This window comes from Chanodichthys erythropterus, chromosome 2, assembly GCF_024489055.1.
Source record: "Chanodichthys erythropterus isolate Z2021 chromosome 2, ASM2448905v1, whole genome shotgun sequence".
Taxonomy (NCBI): Eukaryota; Metazoa; Chordata; class Actinopteri; order Cypriniformes; family Xenocyprididae; genus Chanodichthys; species Chanodichthys erythropterus.
Genome location: NC_090222.1, coordinates 21,133,959 through 21,151,534, shown reverse-complemented (window position 1 = coordinate 21,151,534; position 17,576 = coordinate 21,133,959). Strand labels below are relative to the sequence as shown.

Below are 17,576 nucleotides of genomic sequence, written 5' to 3'. Positions count from 1 at the left end.
AAATCCGCAATTTGAACCAGTGTAACGACCCGTGTCACTGCGACGCCTGTCAGTGACGTCATATCCGCGCTACCGTCGATTTCCAGTTTTACTTCTGCAGAAACCAATGGAAACACCTTAGACGCTTTTAATATATTATGTGTTTTATTAGACAGGTGAGATTTTGGGTACCTCTATTGACAGAATATTAGTCATTCTTATATAGCTCAACACGGTTGAGCTATTGTTTGCATCTCATTTTCTTGATTTACCGCGAGTAACATGTTTGTACCATGCCTCAGAGACAACACTATTTGGTCAAGTGGCTAACATAGCATAATCAGAAAGAGCTTTAATTGAAGTAACAATAACACAGCATTTTCTCTGCCATACAATATATTCACTCCACCGGCCTTGTTCCGCTCCCACGGCTCTTGGCCCCGCCCTGCTTCATACTACAGTAACGTTAATAAAACATGATTTTTGCTTGAGACCCGTCGGATTGCTTTCCATCAGCTGTGGAGGTGAAGATGACAACTGTACGTTTCTCTGCTAGAGGTCGGTTATTCGAAACAATAACAAAGGCATAGTCTGATGACACTGTGAATGAGTATGGAATCAATCATGGAATCATTCCATGCTCATTCACAGTGTCATCAGACTATGCCTTTGTTATTGTTTCGAATAAGTGACCTCTAGCAGAGAAACGTACATACTGCGCCTATAAGGGGATCCAGAATATTGAGTTTTTAATTCAACAGTATTGGTCAATATTAGATATTAATTTGGTTATTTCTGCCTACGTTTACATCACCTTTGCCTTTCTGTAGCTTAAACATCAAAGCTTGGCACAAGCAACGGCAAAGGTCATGGGTTCGATTCCTAGGGAATGCGTGAATTGAAAAAATGCAGTGCAAGTCACTTTGGACAAAAGTTTCTGCCAAATCTATAAAATAAATGTAATTTTTTTTTTTGCCACCATCTAACGCTTACTTAAAAAAACTCTAATTTAAAACACTATTACACAAACTCAATATTAATAAACATTTTTCATATTGTAATTGCATTGCCTATATTAACTAGCATTTAAACAATTTTAGTGTTTAACGATTTTTTTCCTTAGATAAAATACAATACATTTTTTAAATAAACATTTTACTTTTTTACATTTATAGGTTAATATCTTAAGCCATTTCCTTTCTATCAAAACATGACATTTCACATATCCTTTAAGTTTACTGATTTGACAGGCCAATTCTCTCCACCCTACTGCGAACAAGCAAACAAGCTTCTGCCTGCTTTGATTTGTTTGCTGGGCACATTGTGAGCTTGCTTTACTTTTGAAAATGTCAGAATTCAAAGTGAGGATTCCCATACTGTATGTACGTGTTATTGCCTTTTGGATTTGCCCTGTCCTGATGTGGAGTACTAAGATTGATAACATGCTCTACATGAAAAAGACAGACCTGTTACTGTTTGTTTGTTATGACTACGGCTTTGTTTTATAGCATGTCTCATTCCGCAAACAAGTCTGACTTTTCTTTTTTCTCTCTCTCACTAACACCGTCTTGGTCTCTGGTTGGCTTTCTCGGTGTGACTAAGACCTTTTAACTATCTGCTCTATAACCAGAGGCCAAGATTCCTCAGCATGTGAGCGTGGGTGTGTTTGCAAGCCAGCATATATACGTGCAGGTCAGGGTTGGGTTGAAAATAAAGTCTAAACAGACAGACTGATCCTCAGTTTGCACTCTTCTTCCTTTCCTTTATGTTCTTCTTTCCATCAAAATAACCTATGATAAAAGATCAACTGAGTAGAAACATATTGTCAGGTTGGAAATATTCCAGTGAGACACAGACACATGCTGCTACTTATTTGTCCTGTCAGGCAAATGGCCTGGATTGTCATCCTGGGAAAGAATAATGAGTACTTTCCACAAGATCTGAGAAAGAATATTTTGGCATCTATCGTTTTGTGTTTTTGTGTGAAGATGACACTGATGTGTCAAAATAAGCACATTATATATATATATATTTATAAAAAAAAAAACAGTACATAGATGCATACATACATACATATGTGTATATAAGTTATTTTACCTGGAATTACATAATATGAATATAAATAATACAATAATTAATGATAATAATAATTAAATATATAATGTTTCTATGTATATGTACATGTATTTTTCATTGAGTAGTTTTTTTTATTTAATATATGGTTGCTGAGAGAAAATATCTGCAAAAACTAATAAAAAAAATGTGTCTATGGAAACAAAGTTGTCAAAAGTACGGACCGCGATACAAAACGCTTTGAGCGCTGTTGAGCAGATTCGTAAACACCTCTGATTGGCCATTGTGTTCACACACTAATCAGATATGTCTGTGATTGGCTACAATGATCAACACACGGGAGTGTTTAAATTTGAAAGAGTTTTGAAAGTGTGAGCGGGAGCATTTGAAAGCAGGCGCCTATCAGCGGACAGTTACATTCCAAAAATGTAACAGTGTTACATAATTAGTTGCAGAAATCAAAGTGCAGACAAACAGGAAATCCGAGGAAATTAAACTACAGAAATGACCTACAACAACCTAGTTGAGTGTGAATCTCGTTCAGTGTGCCACTGTGATGGTATATACACTGTTGCATTGCATGTCGTGAAAAAAAAAAAACACGAGAGGCTTCCAGGACCTCTAAATCAAGACGCCTCCAAGGTTCCATATTCACTTCATGTTCCTTCCGATTGAGCCAATCAAGTTTACAAGTCGAATAACAGAAAAACATGTGTGCAAACCACAATGAAAAGTGCAATGCTCCTGACAAGCTTTACGAGTTGCTTATTAGAAACAAATGTACACTTGCTGGAGCACTCAGGCAATAACGGCCATCATTGTGAAGAGAGTAGCAGCAAATATGTCTGCATCAATCATCAATGACATCAATCTGTCTTCATGTCTCATCATCCCATTTCAGAGCCAAATTGAACAAACTGTAGAACATGTTGTTACAAAATCACTTTCACTTTAAAAACCAAACATTTCCATGGTTCACTTTCAAAAATGTTTCTGTGGTTTGTACTTTCACTGATTGTTTTCATTCTGGAATGTCCATTTCGAGGAACAGCTTTAATATTCTGCAGGTGAATTAGATACATTTCAGCAGAAACTACATTACAACATTTAATTTTTTTCTTTTTTGGTAAACTAATGACAGTAATCCACAGTTAACCACAGTTTCTCCATTTCCCTCTTTCGCTCTATTCATTTTTCTGGAGTTTTGTCTAGAAGACATAATGATGTCTTCATGCTGACAGACTGTTTCTCATTTAAAATATTCAGCATTCATGCGGCATTCAAATTTTAAAAACACCATACTTGGTCTGAATGTGGAACTGAAATCTTGCAATACAAACCCACTGAGATATATACTTTGGATAAACCAATAAATCAGTTAATATTAATAAATTTTGATAATCCGTTCGTTTTTCCATCACAACCAATATGGAGAACATTTATACAGCCTTAGAAAGTAGATTTAGGGGGAGTTCTCTGAATAATTTCGTGATTAACCTCTATATAAACTTTTGATGGTTTCTCCGGTAACCCATCAAGAAGAATATATGCTTTTTTGGAGCATATATTATATATATATATATAAATATATAAAAAACACAGAGCTCAGCGTAAATGAGTACACCCCCTTTGAAAAGTAACACAAAAACAATTTCCAAAATGTTGACAGGACTAAGTTTAATATAACATCTGTTTAACTTATAACATGAAAGTAATGTTAATAATATAGCTACATTTTAGATTACAAATGTCTAATTTAACAAGAATTCAACCACAGGTGAGTCTAATAATTCATTACACAGGTGTCCAGCAGACAGTAGACTATAAAAGGGTATTAAAACCCCTTCCCATTTCATGCTGTCAGCAATGGCACCACATGGAAGAGAAATGTCACAAGACCTGAGAAAGAAAATAATTTCTTTACACCAGAAAGGTGAAGGCTACAAAAAGATTGAACTGCAACCATCTAACAGAGACGTCCAGGTCGTCCACGGAAGTTAACATTTTGACAGGAGCATCTTCCGATGAGAAGGGTTTAAGAAAATTAGCATGCAAGTTCACTGCAGTTATCTAAAGAAGTAGAAAGCCAAACTGGGGTGACACAATACGGCGTACACTGCAGAGGAATGGCATGCCTGGGTGCCATCCACGAAAGAAGACCTAAAGCCCAGGCACAAAAAAGCCCACCTACTGTTTGCCAGGGCCCATGCTGACAAAGATGAAGACTACTGGGACTCTATACTCTGGAGTGATGAGACCAAGATAAATGTTTTTGGAAGTGATGCTTCAAAACTGTATGGTGTTGCAAAGTTGAGGAATACAAAGAAAAATGCATACAGTGAAACATGGTGGTGACAGTGTCCTTATGTGGGGCTGCATGAGTGCTGCTGGTGTCGGGGAGCAGCATTTCATTGATGGCATCATGAATTCACAGACGTACTGCTCTATACTTAAAGAGAAGATGCTACATCACTCCGTGCCCTTGGTCTTCGTGCACTTTTCCAACATGAAAATGATCCTAAACACACATCTAAGGCCACTGTTGGATTTCTGAAGAAGAACAGGATGAAAGTGATTCAGTGGCTCCTGATCTGAACCAGTCGAACACCTATGGGGAATTCTGAAGAGACAAGTTGAGCATCACTCTCCATCCAGCATCCAGTCTCTAAATGAGGTCATTCTTGAAGAATGGATAAAGATACAGTAGATGCTGCAAAATGTCGCCAACTTGTTCATTCCATGCCTAGAAGTCTTGGTGCTGTCATTAAAAATCATGGAAACCATACAAATTACTAGATGTAGTAGTTTTTGTTGTTTTTGCATCACCCTGAAAAATGTGTAATCTAAGTTATATTAATTTCATGTTACAAGTTAAACAAATGTTATATTATACTTATATTAAAATTAGTCTTGTCAACATTTTGGAAATTGTTTTTGTGTTCATTGAGATATTGTTTAAAATCTTACTATATATATTATATATATATATATATATATATATATATACATACATATATGAAAATGTAATGTAGTTTCCTAAGTACACAAAAGGGATATTTGAGGCACCTTTAGTTTTCACAGTGTACTTTCCACCTAAAAAGTCCACCTAGGCCAAAAGTAGTGCAAGTGTGACTTTCTGTTTATTTGATTCAGCAAAAAATATGTGTAAAATTGCTATACGACAAAGCTGTGCTGTGCAGGATATGATTATGAGCTGGTGTGTACACCCTGCAGCTGCCATAATAAAGTCGAAAGAAATGTCGGCGTCTCCAGTCGAATACAGAATGGGGAGCTTATCGCAGCAATGCTCAGGCTCTCAGTTCACAGTTAATGTCATAAAAATGTTATGGTCCGGGAAAACAATGCCAGGCATTTCTGGAGAAATATGCCATGGAACTGTTCCAATAAGTAAACATGGACTTCCTGCAATACTTCCCCACTCTGGCAGGGAATGAGGCCTCGTTCACCGGATGGAATTACAGCCTCCCTCGACTGCTCCTACCTACATAGTCAACACTACAGGCATCAAACACCTGCAAACAAAAGCCATATTTTTGTAACTTATATCCACAATTTAACATCATATCATCTCTCTTCAATAGCTTACGATAGATGTGTTTACATACTGAAATAAAGGAAGCGCATTCACCTCAGGATACTCCGCACCTCAGAAATCCCCACGTACTGTTTTAGGTTTACCAAAACACACAATGTGGATGTTCCTCGCATAAAAAATGAAATTGTGGCTTTTTAAACGTATGAAACATGCTATAAACTTTCCAAATAGTGGTAAATAAGGTTATTTTAAAGCATGCCTAGTGCACACAGCTGTTTTGCCATGTGGTTGTGATGTCTCTGCTTCAAGTTACACAGACAGGAAACCACATGTCTGAGATCCTCAGCCGTCCACACAACCAGAGCCAATAGAATGTCTGCCTGAGACAGCACAGCCTGGCTAGCAACAATGCAGCTGCTTTAGAACGTTACGACAACCTGAGCTCACATACCAGATACTACACGTTATGAGCCAGTGCTAAATAGTTAGCATTGTATGCTAATGCAGACTGTTTCAGCTTGTAGTTAAACATGTTCTGCAAGGGTTTGGGATTATATTCAGTTGAATGTTATTTATCTAGTGTGGTGAAGTGTAGCACTAGCAAAACTGAAACTAGCTGAAACACAATTCATTATTTATACAACTTTTCCAAGTCTATGGAAATCCTCAGAGAGGTGTGATGTAGGATTCATCACATGAGACGGCTGAGAAGGTTGCAATGCTCTGGTTTTCGCTTATCAATTCACAGGCCCACACGGAATCTGCGACTCACTGCAGAACGCTGCAGATTTCCATAGAATTGGAACAACTGTCATTCGTAAAATTCCCGCCCTTTCCATCAGTGTTATTTTTGCATTATTTACATACTAATATGTATTATCATTTTGAAATAGCTTACACTTTTGTATTTTCAGTATTCATTTTAGTTTATGTTTTAGTAATTTTATGTGCTTTTGTCATTGTATTAATTTCAATTTTTTTCATTCAGCTATTTTATTTAAGTTTTAGTCATTTTATTATTACTTTAACTTACTTCAGTTAGTTGTCAATGCAACATTTCTAATGAAGTGTTTTTCATCTAATATTTATATTACACTTTATTTCAGGTTTATTCCAATTAACAAAAAACAATAGTTTTTTTTTTTAATAGTTTTTGTTTTAATTAACAATAAAACTGCTTGGCTTCTAAATGGTTCACACCTAGTTTCCGTAAATCTTTGTTTCCGCATCCTACTGTATTTCAGAGTAAAACAGGATGTTCAACAAGAGAAAAAAAATAACATGGGGGCAGGGCTTAATTTGATCCGTAATTGATTGGATTTTTAAAAGTGGGTGTTACCAGAATGGAGCCATGTGACTGGCAGGAAAGTTTTGTAATAATTAAAAGGTGCTCTAAGTGATCCTGGGTGGAGTAACTTTCTGTTGACGTTCGAAGTGGTATCAAACAAAACAGAGGCTAGCTAGACCTTCCCTACCTCCTCCTCCTCCTCCTCCTCCTCCTCCTCCTCCTCCTCCTCCTCCTCCCCCTCCCCGCTTCCTGAAACAGTCATGAACGCGCATTTAAAATCATTCTTGTCGGTTATTGGCTGGAGCGTGTTTATTATGTTTTGTGGTCCAGGCTGGACCAGTTTGTTTTTATTGCCGTTTTCGGAGCTTGTGGCGACTATAGACCGCGTTTTTTTACAGTGTGTTCAGGGGACAGGCAGCTAGCGCATAGTGAGGAGATGTTTGCTGTATGTGACAAAAAATGTTTTGGCCTAAAAACACGTGACATTACTAAGAGCACCTTTAAAAGTCAAAAAAGGAAAGTCACTTCAGAGACGATGATGATTTTGATGAAAAATTATGACATCACACTTTTTCTTTGGAATAAAACATTGAGACAAGGAACATGTATAAACATAGTAAATAGAGTCATGCTGAATTTGACTATACTTTCATCTACAAATAAATATGTACTATTCAGCTCTGTTAAACAAATTATCATGTTTAAATCTATTCTTGCAGTTTTCCACATCTCTTCCTTCAAAATCAGCAGAGAAAACAATCCTGCAGATTCCGTCTGGGCCTGTCAAGCTGAAGTAGCCTACCTTTCTCAAGGACACAATGGTCTGAAATTACAACTTTTAGTTATTATCCTAAACCACTTCTATCAATGACAAAAGGATAGACAAGAAGGAGGAATGAAGAGGGAAACTAACGGAGTGTGAATATCAGCTTGTCGTTGCACTCTTCGGCGTTGCAGGAGCAGATGTGGAAAGGGCCTCTGTTTGACATCCTCTTTCTCATTTCACACTTGGTGTTGTTGTAGTTCTCCACCATGATGCCGTAGAGGGGCTCAGAGGGTTTGTGGCACAATGTCTCAATCGTGGTGTTGTCATTAATCTTTCTCCTGATGTCATAAAGAGGACACAAATACAATTACACTGCGTTTAAAGGGATTATGATATCAAATGACAGTCAATTTGTCAATTCAAAATACAATTTTGTTATTTTACTTTTTTAATTGACTTTGACAATAAAATATAAACTGCATATCCCTTTGTTGCTACACCAGTAAATATAATAAGCACTTAGATACAGCAATGACTTGTTGCTATTTTTAACTGCACTGTTTCCATAATTAAAGACAACATGAAATGGTATTCACAGCTCATTTAACTTCAATGTCACATATTTCAGAGTAAAACAAGATACTTGATATTATTTTTAGCACTGGACTATGAAGTATTAGACTTTTATTGGATAATATTATTTTTCCCCTAACCATTTGGCCTTGGTTATGTCAGTAGAAAAGAAGTTGTTTCAAAAGTGGCAAAACTCTGATCAAAAATTTATTTCATTAGAATATATGAGACGAAAGGCATTTATTAAAGGTAATTTCGATGTCATGTTTTTTTTTAATGAGAATAATATCTGTAAACAAGATGCAGATTTTTGACTGTTGTGCAAAACAGATGTTTCACACGTGCATACAGTACAACAGATGTTACACACATGATAAAAAGTTAAAAAACAAGGCTTTGACAATGACATACCAGATAGCCACACAGATCTCATCAGGCTGGGCACAGATGGACGTGATGCTGCAGTTGGTGTCACAGGTGCCGGTGCCGTTACAATTGGATACCTCCAAGTCACAGAACTTACACAGTTGAGGAAGCCGAAACGGATGTAAAGGATGTATCCCATCTAGGATAAAACAGAAACAAGATCACCCATTAAATATTTACCTGTGATCGACAGAAGTGCAAAGTGACATTTTACGACAAACCCTAAATAATTAGGTCCAATTGGATGAGTTTTTCAGGGGTTGTTTATATAATATGCAATCTTGGCTTGTATTCAAAATGAGAGTTCTCAGATGTGTTTGACAAAGTTTAACTTTTTAAAAGCATCACAAAGCGAACCCTGGAGATCCACTTTGGATAGCGTGAGGGTTCGTTTCTCTTAAAACTCAATGCTTATGGGCATTACACCGCATCTACAGTGGATGTGAGCGGCGAATAAAACCGATTATAATCAGTGATGCTGTCTACACTGGATGCAGCACAGCGCAAAAAATCCCCAACAGTAAACTGTTGCCCCATTTGATTTCTGACATACTTTAAGGGCTCACGCTACTTCTGACACAAAGAACAAATGGATTTTTGCAACCGTTATGTCTAGTCAGGGTTGCCAGGTTTTCACAACAAAACACGTTACTCAAAACTAGCCCAAAACCAGCCCAATCGCGTTTCAGGGGAATCCCCTGTAAAAATCTATGTTTTTGGAGGGGTTCCTCTGGTAAAATTCACATTCCAGGGGCAAAATATCATGTTATTTGGGGTCGCTTCAACTCACGGATATCAAAAATAGCCTGCGGCAACAGTGTTAAAGTATTCCAATTGCACAGGAAAATTGCAGACTTGGCAACACTGTGTTCAATGTAGACAAGGTGTTACACTAAAATATCAAACCACAGTATCTGATCAAATTAAGAAGTCTAGAGATGTGCAAGATCTGTATAAAGTCCAATACTGCATCTACTACCCTTGAATAGTGTCCTAAGGGACTACAAAAGAGTGCAAGATGAAATGCTGGATGCTTGTGTTATCAGATATACATGCTGCTCTCTTTTATCTGCTTTTCAACGCCCTGTTTGGACCTGCTTTCATCTCCAGTACTCTTGTCAGGTTCCTGAGACTCTGACCTAAATGCACTGATGCGATCAAGCAAACACTAGCATAAAGAGACTAAATGGCGTCAAACTCTTGCCTCTGCAAAATAAAGACTGACATCAAGACCTCAAATCAGTGGAAAAGTTATGCTTCTGCCACTGGTTTAGTCTGTAAATCTCAGAAACCCAAAAGGTGAATTCAAGAACACGTAAGGGGTTACTGGTCTTGTATGAGTCATTTCTAAGTGTGTATGGTTTCTCAATTGCAGCGTGTCTGTATTTGGCCAATCCATAAGACGTCGTTAAAACTGTATTACGTAATATGTTAGTTTAGCTGCTCTTTGGAGTACCACACACCTCCAAGACTTTCCTGTGATAAAAGACCACCTTGGCTCTCGGGGACTGGAAGGGGCACCGGTCATTCAAACACACTGAAAGACATAGAAGCCAACCCATACTGCAAAGCCCAACTGATATTTAAACACATTAATCATACAGAAAACTAATCAAAACAGCACAGTACTGTTCTAATGTTATAATGAAAAGATTAATTGGGGAAAATTGGGGAAAAATGAGAAAATACATAAACGTGCATTCACAGCAGTGTTGTTATTATGAACTAAAACTAAAAAAAAAAAAAAAAAAAATGTTTTTGTTAATTGAAATATAGTTGAAATAAGTTTAGAAGAAAATTAGTTGAAATAAAAGGTAGAAATAAAAATGACATTTAAATGAAAATATAAAATGTTGCCTTTGTAACTAACTGAAATAAAAATAAGTTGAATTACTAAAATGAATAGAACAAAACTGAAATAAAAATAATGCTAAATTAAACTTAAAATTTTAAATATTAATAAATACTATAACAATAGTATATAAATATTACTAAAATAAAACTGATTCACGCAGCATTTAAATTAGGTGTGGACAATATATTGATACAGTATCAGTTATCAGCAGATATTAGTTTTTGTATCATATTGGCTGTTTATTAGTACTTATAAAGCACATATTAATGCCTTATTTTGCATGACCTTATTGTACTACATCCCTAAATCCTACCTCATACCTAAACTTAAACACTAACAACAACCTTACTAACTATTAATAAGCAGTAAATTAAGAGTTTATTGAGGCAAAAGTCATAGTAATAGTGAATGTGTGTTCCCAATACCAAAGTGTTACCTAGGATTTTAATATCAGCTAGCCTATATACCATGAAATGAAATATAACTTGAAAATAATTATCGGCTTATCACTAAATTGCTAGAAAGCATCCGACTGTATCAGGCAGCAGATCATGAGACCTCCACTGTCTGCTCTCCCATTGGCTGTTAGCGCATGCACATTTGAATAAAGTTTGATCATCAGTGGTCTGCAGTCTCTAATGACACCTCAAATCACCAAATTTCACTGAAAATGAATGACATAGTCACTCACAAAGTGCAGTTTCATTCAGAATGACAACAATGTAGAGCGACAATCGCAAAACCCTTATTTTCCTTTAACTCCGCTCTCGCTCCTCAATCTATCTCCACTGCTCCTCTGGAAAGGACGGAACAGGTCACCTGATCGAGGAAGGAAGCACAGATAGAACGGATGTGTGGTTTTCCTTCCACAGCTAGAATAACAATCAAGACACTTCTACTGAAGAAACAACCTACCAACCACTACACAAACTCACCTTTGCAACACTAATAAGCCCATATTATTATGCATGTTCAAATTATGGCTGAAAATAGATTGCAAAATATTTCTATTATATTAATTGTTGGTTAAAGGTCATCACTGTTTTGTGGAATAATAGCTTTGGCTTGACTGTAAATTAAAACTACATATATATATATAATACCATCTGTCTTATGATCCATCCACTGTCATTTTTAGCTGCTTTAGCTCTGTCTTTGGAGCTGGGCAGATAAGCAGGACTATGTGCCCTTTTAGTCTCTAGTTCATTGGAGCGAGCCAAGAGGGGATTGTGTCGGCCACGAGGATACGAAGACAAATATGGTCAAATCAGATGCAGCCATTTTGAGGTTATGCGACTCCTCTTCTCATCCCGAGATAGCTATTTTTGAGTTCTCTGTGCAGAGGCCCGGAGAGACTTTGGTAAACATAAGCTTGGACTCACAACCTTCATCCACTAGCCTGAGTCTCACATGGCTTCAAGGGCCTACAAAGGAGCTTTTTTACTCTGTAAGCGCTGCTCACTGACTCTTTATCTACTGCTCGGCCTGACTGGATAACACTGCAGAGCTATTACCTCACACTATTTCCTTTGGACAGTATTCATAACATAGCTGAAATTATGAAATTTGATTCTTTAACTACAAATATGTGATTATTGTCCAGAAGGCCAAAGGGAAATTACTTGCACTAGTTTGGCACTTTAAACGGTTCTCTATCAGGTCTTTTTTCAAATGTCATTTAAGGACTGAACATTACGATAAGCAGTGCACAGATCTAGATAAGCAGAACAGGCTCTTGCAGTCCGTTTGGGCCCCTAAATTGGTGCCTAGAGAGAGATAGTAGTCAACTTCATTTTAAAGATGTGTCTGTTTTTTTGATTTGTCGGTATTTTAAACAAAACAAACAAACAAAAAAAATTGACAATCTGAGAACTGTTAATTGCACTTTAAAGGTGCCCTAGATTCAAAAATACATGGAAATGACATACAGTGAGTCTCAAACTCCATTGTTTCCTCCTTCTTATATAAATCTCATTTGTTTAAAAAACCTCAGAAGAACAGGCGAATCTCAACCATAGATCTCAACATAATACCGACTGTTACGCAACAGTCAGGGTGTACGCCCCCAGTATTTGCATATGCTAGCCCCTGTTCCCAACATTATGAAAGGCATTAGACAAGGGCAGCCAGTAACGTCTGGATCTGTGCACAGCTGAATCATCAGACTAGGTAAGCAAGCAAGAACAATAGAGAAAAATGGCAGATGGAGCAATAATAACTGACATGATCCATGATAACATGATATTTTTAGTGATATTTGTAAATTGTCTTTCTAAATGTTTCGTTAGCATGTTGCTAATGTACTGTTAAATGTGGTTAAAGTTACCATCGTTTCTTACTGTATTCACAGAGACAAGAGCTGTCACTATTTTTAAACACTTGCAGTCTGTATAATTCATAAACACAACTTCATTCTTTATAAATCTCTCCAACAGTGTAGCATTAGCCGTTAGCCACAGAGCACAGCCTCAAACTCATTCAGAATCAAATGTAAACATCCAAATAAACACTATACTTACGCGATTAGACATGCTGCATGACGAACACTTTGTAAAGATCTTATTTTGAGGGTTATATTAGCTGTGTGAACTTTTTTTATGTTGTTTAAGGCAAGCGCGAGCTCTTGGGCGTGGAGCACCAGATTTAAAGGGCCACACACCCTGAATCGGCTCTTATGCCCCAAAATAGGCAGTTAAAAAAATGAATTAAAAAAAAAATCTATGGGGTATTTTGAGCTGAAACTTCACAGAAACATTCAGGGGACACCTTAGACTTATATTACATCTTTTAAAAAAAAAGTTCTAGGGCACCTTTAAAACTTTCAGTTTTAAACTTGAGGATAAAGTGACTAAACAACAATGAAAAGTGTATGAGTTTATGACGTTTTTGTGCATGATGCAAGATAGGATGAGCTCAAAAACAAACATTCTGTGTAAAGATTCCTACAGGAAGGCAAGTTTCGTACCTGCATATGTGGGCATCTTAGGATATTTGTAATGCCTAAAACAAGCAGGGCAAAACTCTTGCACGTGGCTCAAACGTGCCAAAGAACTACCGCTATACTAGCTCTAGCTTGATTTCAAGATACTACAATGTTTAAGGACATAATACTGTGGGTTTTTTGAACATTCATTATGTTTTTATGTATTTCTTTCCATTACTATAAATTAACATTAAGGTCATCTTAAACTAGTTTGGATCATCTTAAACTAGTAAATCTATCTTTCTGTGTTGTCAACTTCACTATAGATAATAAAACATGCACAAATATAATGGTTTTACAAACACAATGACACCTCTGCCCAAGTCATATCAAGAACAGACGTGCAAAGTTTAGTCAGCACAAGACAATAAAACTGCATTTTCTGGGGCTTGTGTCATCTCAAAACATCTGAACAATATGCTGCTTCTTACGTAACTCCTGAAAACTGGACAGAAATAAACAACAATGCTGAAGTTGGCGTTCACTGAATAGGATCACCTGTTGCACGCTTTAAAAGTAAGCAGTCAAGAAACATACGCTGCTCTATGAGCTCACGAGCCACAGCGGATCATAAAAACACGGTCTTCTGCACAAAAACACATTTAAACACTGTACCTGGCAAGCATGTGAGAAGTGTCAAGACAGTCACTGACCGACTACGTTCCGATCCATGACAACTATAGAAATCAAAAAAGTCAGAGCAACAGAGCAGAGAAATCAAATATAAATGCAATCCTGTCAGTAGCCCTTCACATTAATATGAACGTGATCAAGCTGGTGCTGTTTAGAAAGCGTAGTGATTTTAGCGTGCGAGTGGAGTGAAGGAGAGGTTCTATAACAGATTTGAACATGTCTTTTTTCTAACATCATTTAAAGGATTAGTTCACTTTAAAATGAAAATTACCCCATGATTTACTCATCCTCAAGCCATCATAGGGGTATATGACTTTCTTCTTTCTGACAAACACAATCTTAGTTATATTAATAAATATCCTGACGCGTCCAAGCTTTATAATGGCAGTGAACAGGACCAATGAGTATGAAGCTCAAGAAAGTGCATCCATCCATCATAAACATACTCCACATGGCTCTGGGGGGTTAATAAAGGCCTTCTGAAACAAAGTGATGCATTTGTGTAAGAAAAATGTCCATATTTAACAAGTTATAAAGTAAAATATCTAGCTTCCGCCAGACCGCCTTCCATATTCAACTTATGAAGAAAGTGTAAAGCCTCTCGCAGTTCAAAACACTTACACTACATCCTACAACCTTCCGTATTCAGCTTACAAAAAAACAAAGTCACGTCAGTTGCTTCGTAAGTTGAATACGGAAGGCGCTCTGGCGGAAGCTAGATATTTTACTTTATAACTTGTTAAATATGGATATTTTTCTTACACAAACGCATCACTTCACTTCAGAAGGCCTTTATTAACCCCCCAGAATTGTGTGGAGTACGTTTATGATGGATGGATGCACTTTTCTTGAGCTTCATACTCATCAGCTTGGATGCATCAGGATATTTATAAATATAACTCAGATTGTGCTCAACAGAAAGAAGAAAGTCATATACACCTATGATGGCTTGAGGATGAGTAAATCTTGGGCTAATTTTCATTTTAAAGTGAAGTAATCCTTTAAGGACTGTGCATTATTATTAAATCTAAGCACAATTATTTGCACTTTAAAACGTTCACTTTTAAACTTGAGGGTAGAGTGACTCCAAAAACAAAAATGCATGAGTTTATGTGCATGATGCAAGACAGGATGAGCTCATAATGACCTATGTGGTCATCTATGTGGGGAGGTGAGAAATAAAAGTAACACTTTAAGTAAAGATACCAACAGAAAGGTGCCATACCTACATATGGGGGTGTCTGATGCTATTTGTAACACCTAAAACAAGCAGAGCAAAACTCCTGCATGTGGCTTAAAAGCAGCACACACAGTGCTAGTGTGTTTCAGCAGCGAAGTGTGCCGAACTACATGCAGCCAAGCAAGACTGGAAACAGGAAGTGGCAAAGATGTAGCCGGACATCTGGAAAATATGATTTCTGTAAGAAATATCTCTATGTTTCTCCACCAAACACAGCATATGCCAGTGCTGTGTGACAAACATATCCTGCTGTATAATCACAGGCGTGAGGTGGGGAGGAGTTCAGTGAGTGTAATTAGTGTCTAAAGTAACCTGTAATCACAGAGGCTGAAATTAATGACAGGACAGAAAGAGATAAACAATTTATACCAATGGGAGGAAGGATGCAGGGCTGGTTGAAATGGAAAAAAGTCTTGAGTGCACTGTCCAACACTTCCACTACAACTGAAAACACAAACTCGTAATGTTTTTCAGCTGTCAGCTCATAAGGGCGTTCCCTTGTGCGCACACACAAACAGGTTTGAGGGAATAACAACAGAAACGGTCTGATGTATTAAAATGTTAAAATGTCATGAACTACATTTCAAAGCTACAGGAGACAGAACGTATCATAAACAAAAGTGCCAAAAAAGTACAACTGTACTAGCATTATTTAGTAACACTACAATGTTTCATGTACTTCTATGGGTTTTTTGAATATTTGTCATTTTGTGTGTTTCCTTCCATATAAATTAGCATTAAGGTCATCTTAAACTAGTTTGGGATGACATAATGGACATAGTTCTGATATCATGTCATATTTTAAGGCAATGTCTAATATACTTTATCTGTAGGCTATTCGCTGTACACAAATATGTCGGTAACACTTTACAATAAACTTAATTTGTTAACATTAGTTAATGTATTAACTAACATGAACTAACCATGAGCAACACATTTGTTAATCTTTGTTAAGGTTTGTTAATAAAAATACATGCACTGTTCGTGTTCGTTCACAGTGCATTAACTAATGTATTAGTAAATGTTGAAATGAACAAAGATTAATAAATGCTGTAGAAGTGCAGTTCATTATTAGTTCACGTTAACTAGTTAACTAATGAACCTTATTGTAAAGTGTTACCAATATGTCAATCATTCAACATCATGGTTTACATCAAAGCACCATACTGATATCGTCTTGAGCCACTTCATAAGGAGTATAGTATAACTTACACATTGCATATACACAAAGGCCTACGTACATAACATATCTATCAATTTATCTCTAATGAAACATGAAACACAAAGATAACGGTTTTACAAACACAATGACACCTCTGCCAAGTCACTCATATCAATAACAGACGTGCAAAGTTCAGTCAGCACAAGATAATAAAACTGCATTTTGTGGGACTGATGTCATCTTGAAACACCTGAGCAATATGCTGCTTCTTACGTAACTCCTGAAAACTGGACAGGAAAAAAACAACGCTGAAGTTGGCGTTCACTGAATACGATCACCTGTTGCACGCTTTAAAAAGTAAGCAGTCAAGAAACAAACGCTGCTCTATGACCTCACGAGCCACGGTGGATCATAAAAACACAGGTCTACTTCTGCATAAAAACACATTTACACGCGTAAATACCTGCCAAGTTGAGGAGCGCGCGAGAAGTGTCAAGACATTCACTCACCGACTGCGTTCCCATCCAGGACAACTGTAGAAATCAAAAAAGTCCCCCAACATAGCAGAGAAAGCCGATATTGCTCCATTAGAAACACAATCCTGCCCGTAGCCCTCGCATTAATGTAAACGTGATCAAGCTGGCGTTGTTTGACCAGAAAGCGTAGTAATTTTAGCGTCTGATCCGGAGTGAAGGAGAGCGTCTCATGCTGCTGAAGTGAACAGTCACTGTGAGGGAATCTGTGGGCTTTAGTCACTTACTTCTGCAAGTCAAACAGGAAATCTTTCAGAAAGGGCAGGACTTTCCTCCGTCTCCCTCCCTCTCGACACAGTCTTTACTCTAGCCCTGTAATTATACATATGCCTTCACTTCTAATTTTATTGTGTCGAACTTTAAATAATACGTTGACGGCATTATCGTGGGATTCGTGTCGTTTAGAAGACGGGTGTCTTCATCGCGACGCTCTCACTTGATGCGGTTCCTTTATGGCATTTTTGGGGTGGAAATATCTGTCTGCAGTGCTCACGATTATGTGTATACTT

At 37.2% G+C, this 17,576-nt stretch overlaps 1 protein-coding gene across 2 annotated transcripts in view; it reads right to left on the bottom strand.

The window, feature by feature from the left end:
* The window catches only part of tgfbr2b (transforming growth factor beta receptor 2b), a 29,358-nt gene extending 12,074 nt beyond the window's left edge, over nucleotides 1-17,284 (bottom strand). The window contains exons 1-3 of one of the 2 annotated variants that reach the window (XM_067404723.1): nucleotides 16,998-17,284; nucleotides 8,647-8,800; nucleotides 7,810-8,000 (exon numbers count right to left, since the gene is read on the bottom strand). In XM_067404723.1, coding sequence (XP_067260824.1) covers nucleotides 7,810-8,000; nucleotides 8,647-8,800; nucleotides 16,998-17,058 — 406 coding nt within the window. In that variant the 5' untranslated portion in view covers nucleotides 17,059-17,284. The remainder of the gene's footprint in view (nucleotides 1-7,809; nucleotides 8,001-8,646; nucleotides 8,801-16,997) is intronic. The other variant, XM_067404715.1, reaches the window with a different exon arrangement.
* Between the last annotated feature and the right edge of the window lie 292 nt (nucleotides 17,285-17,576).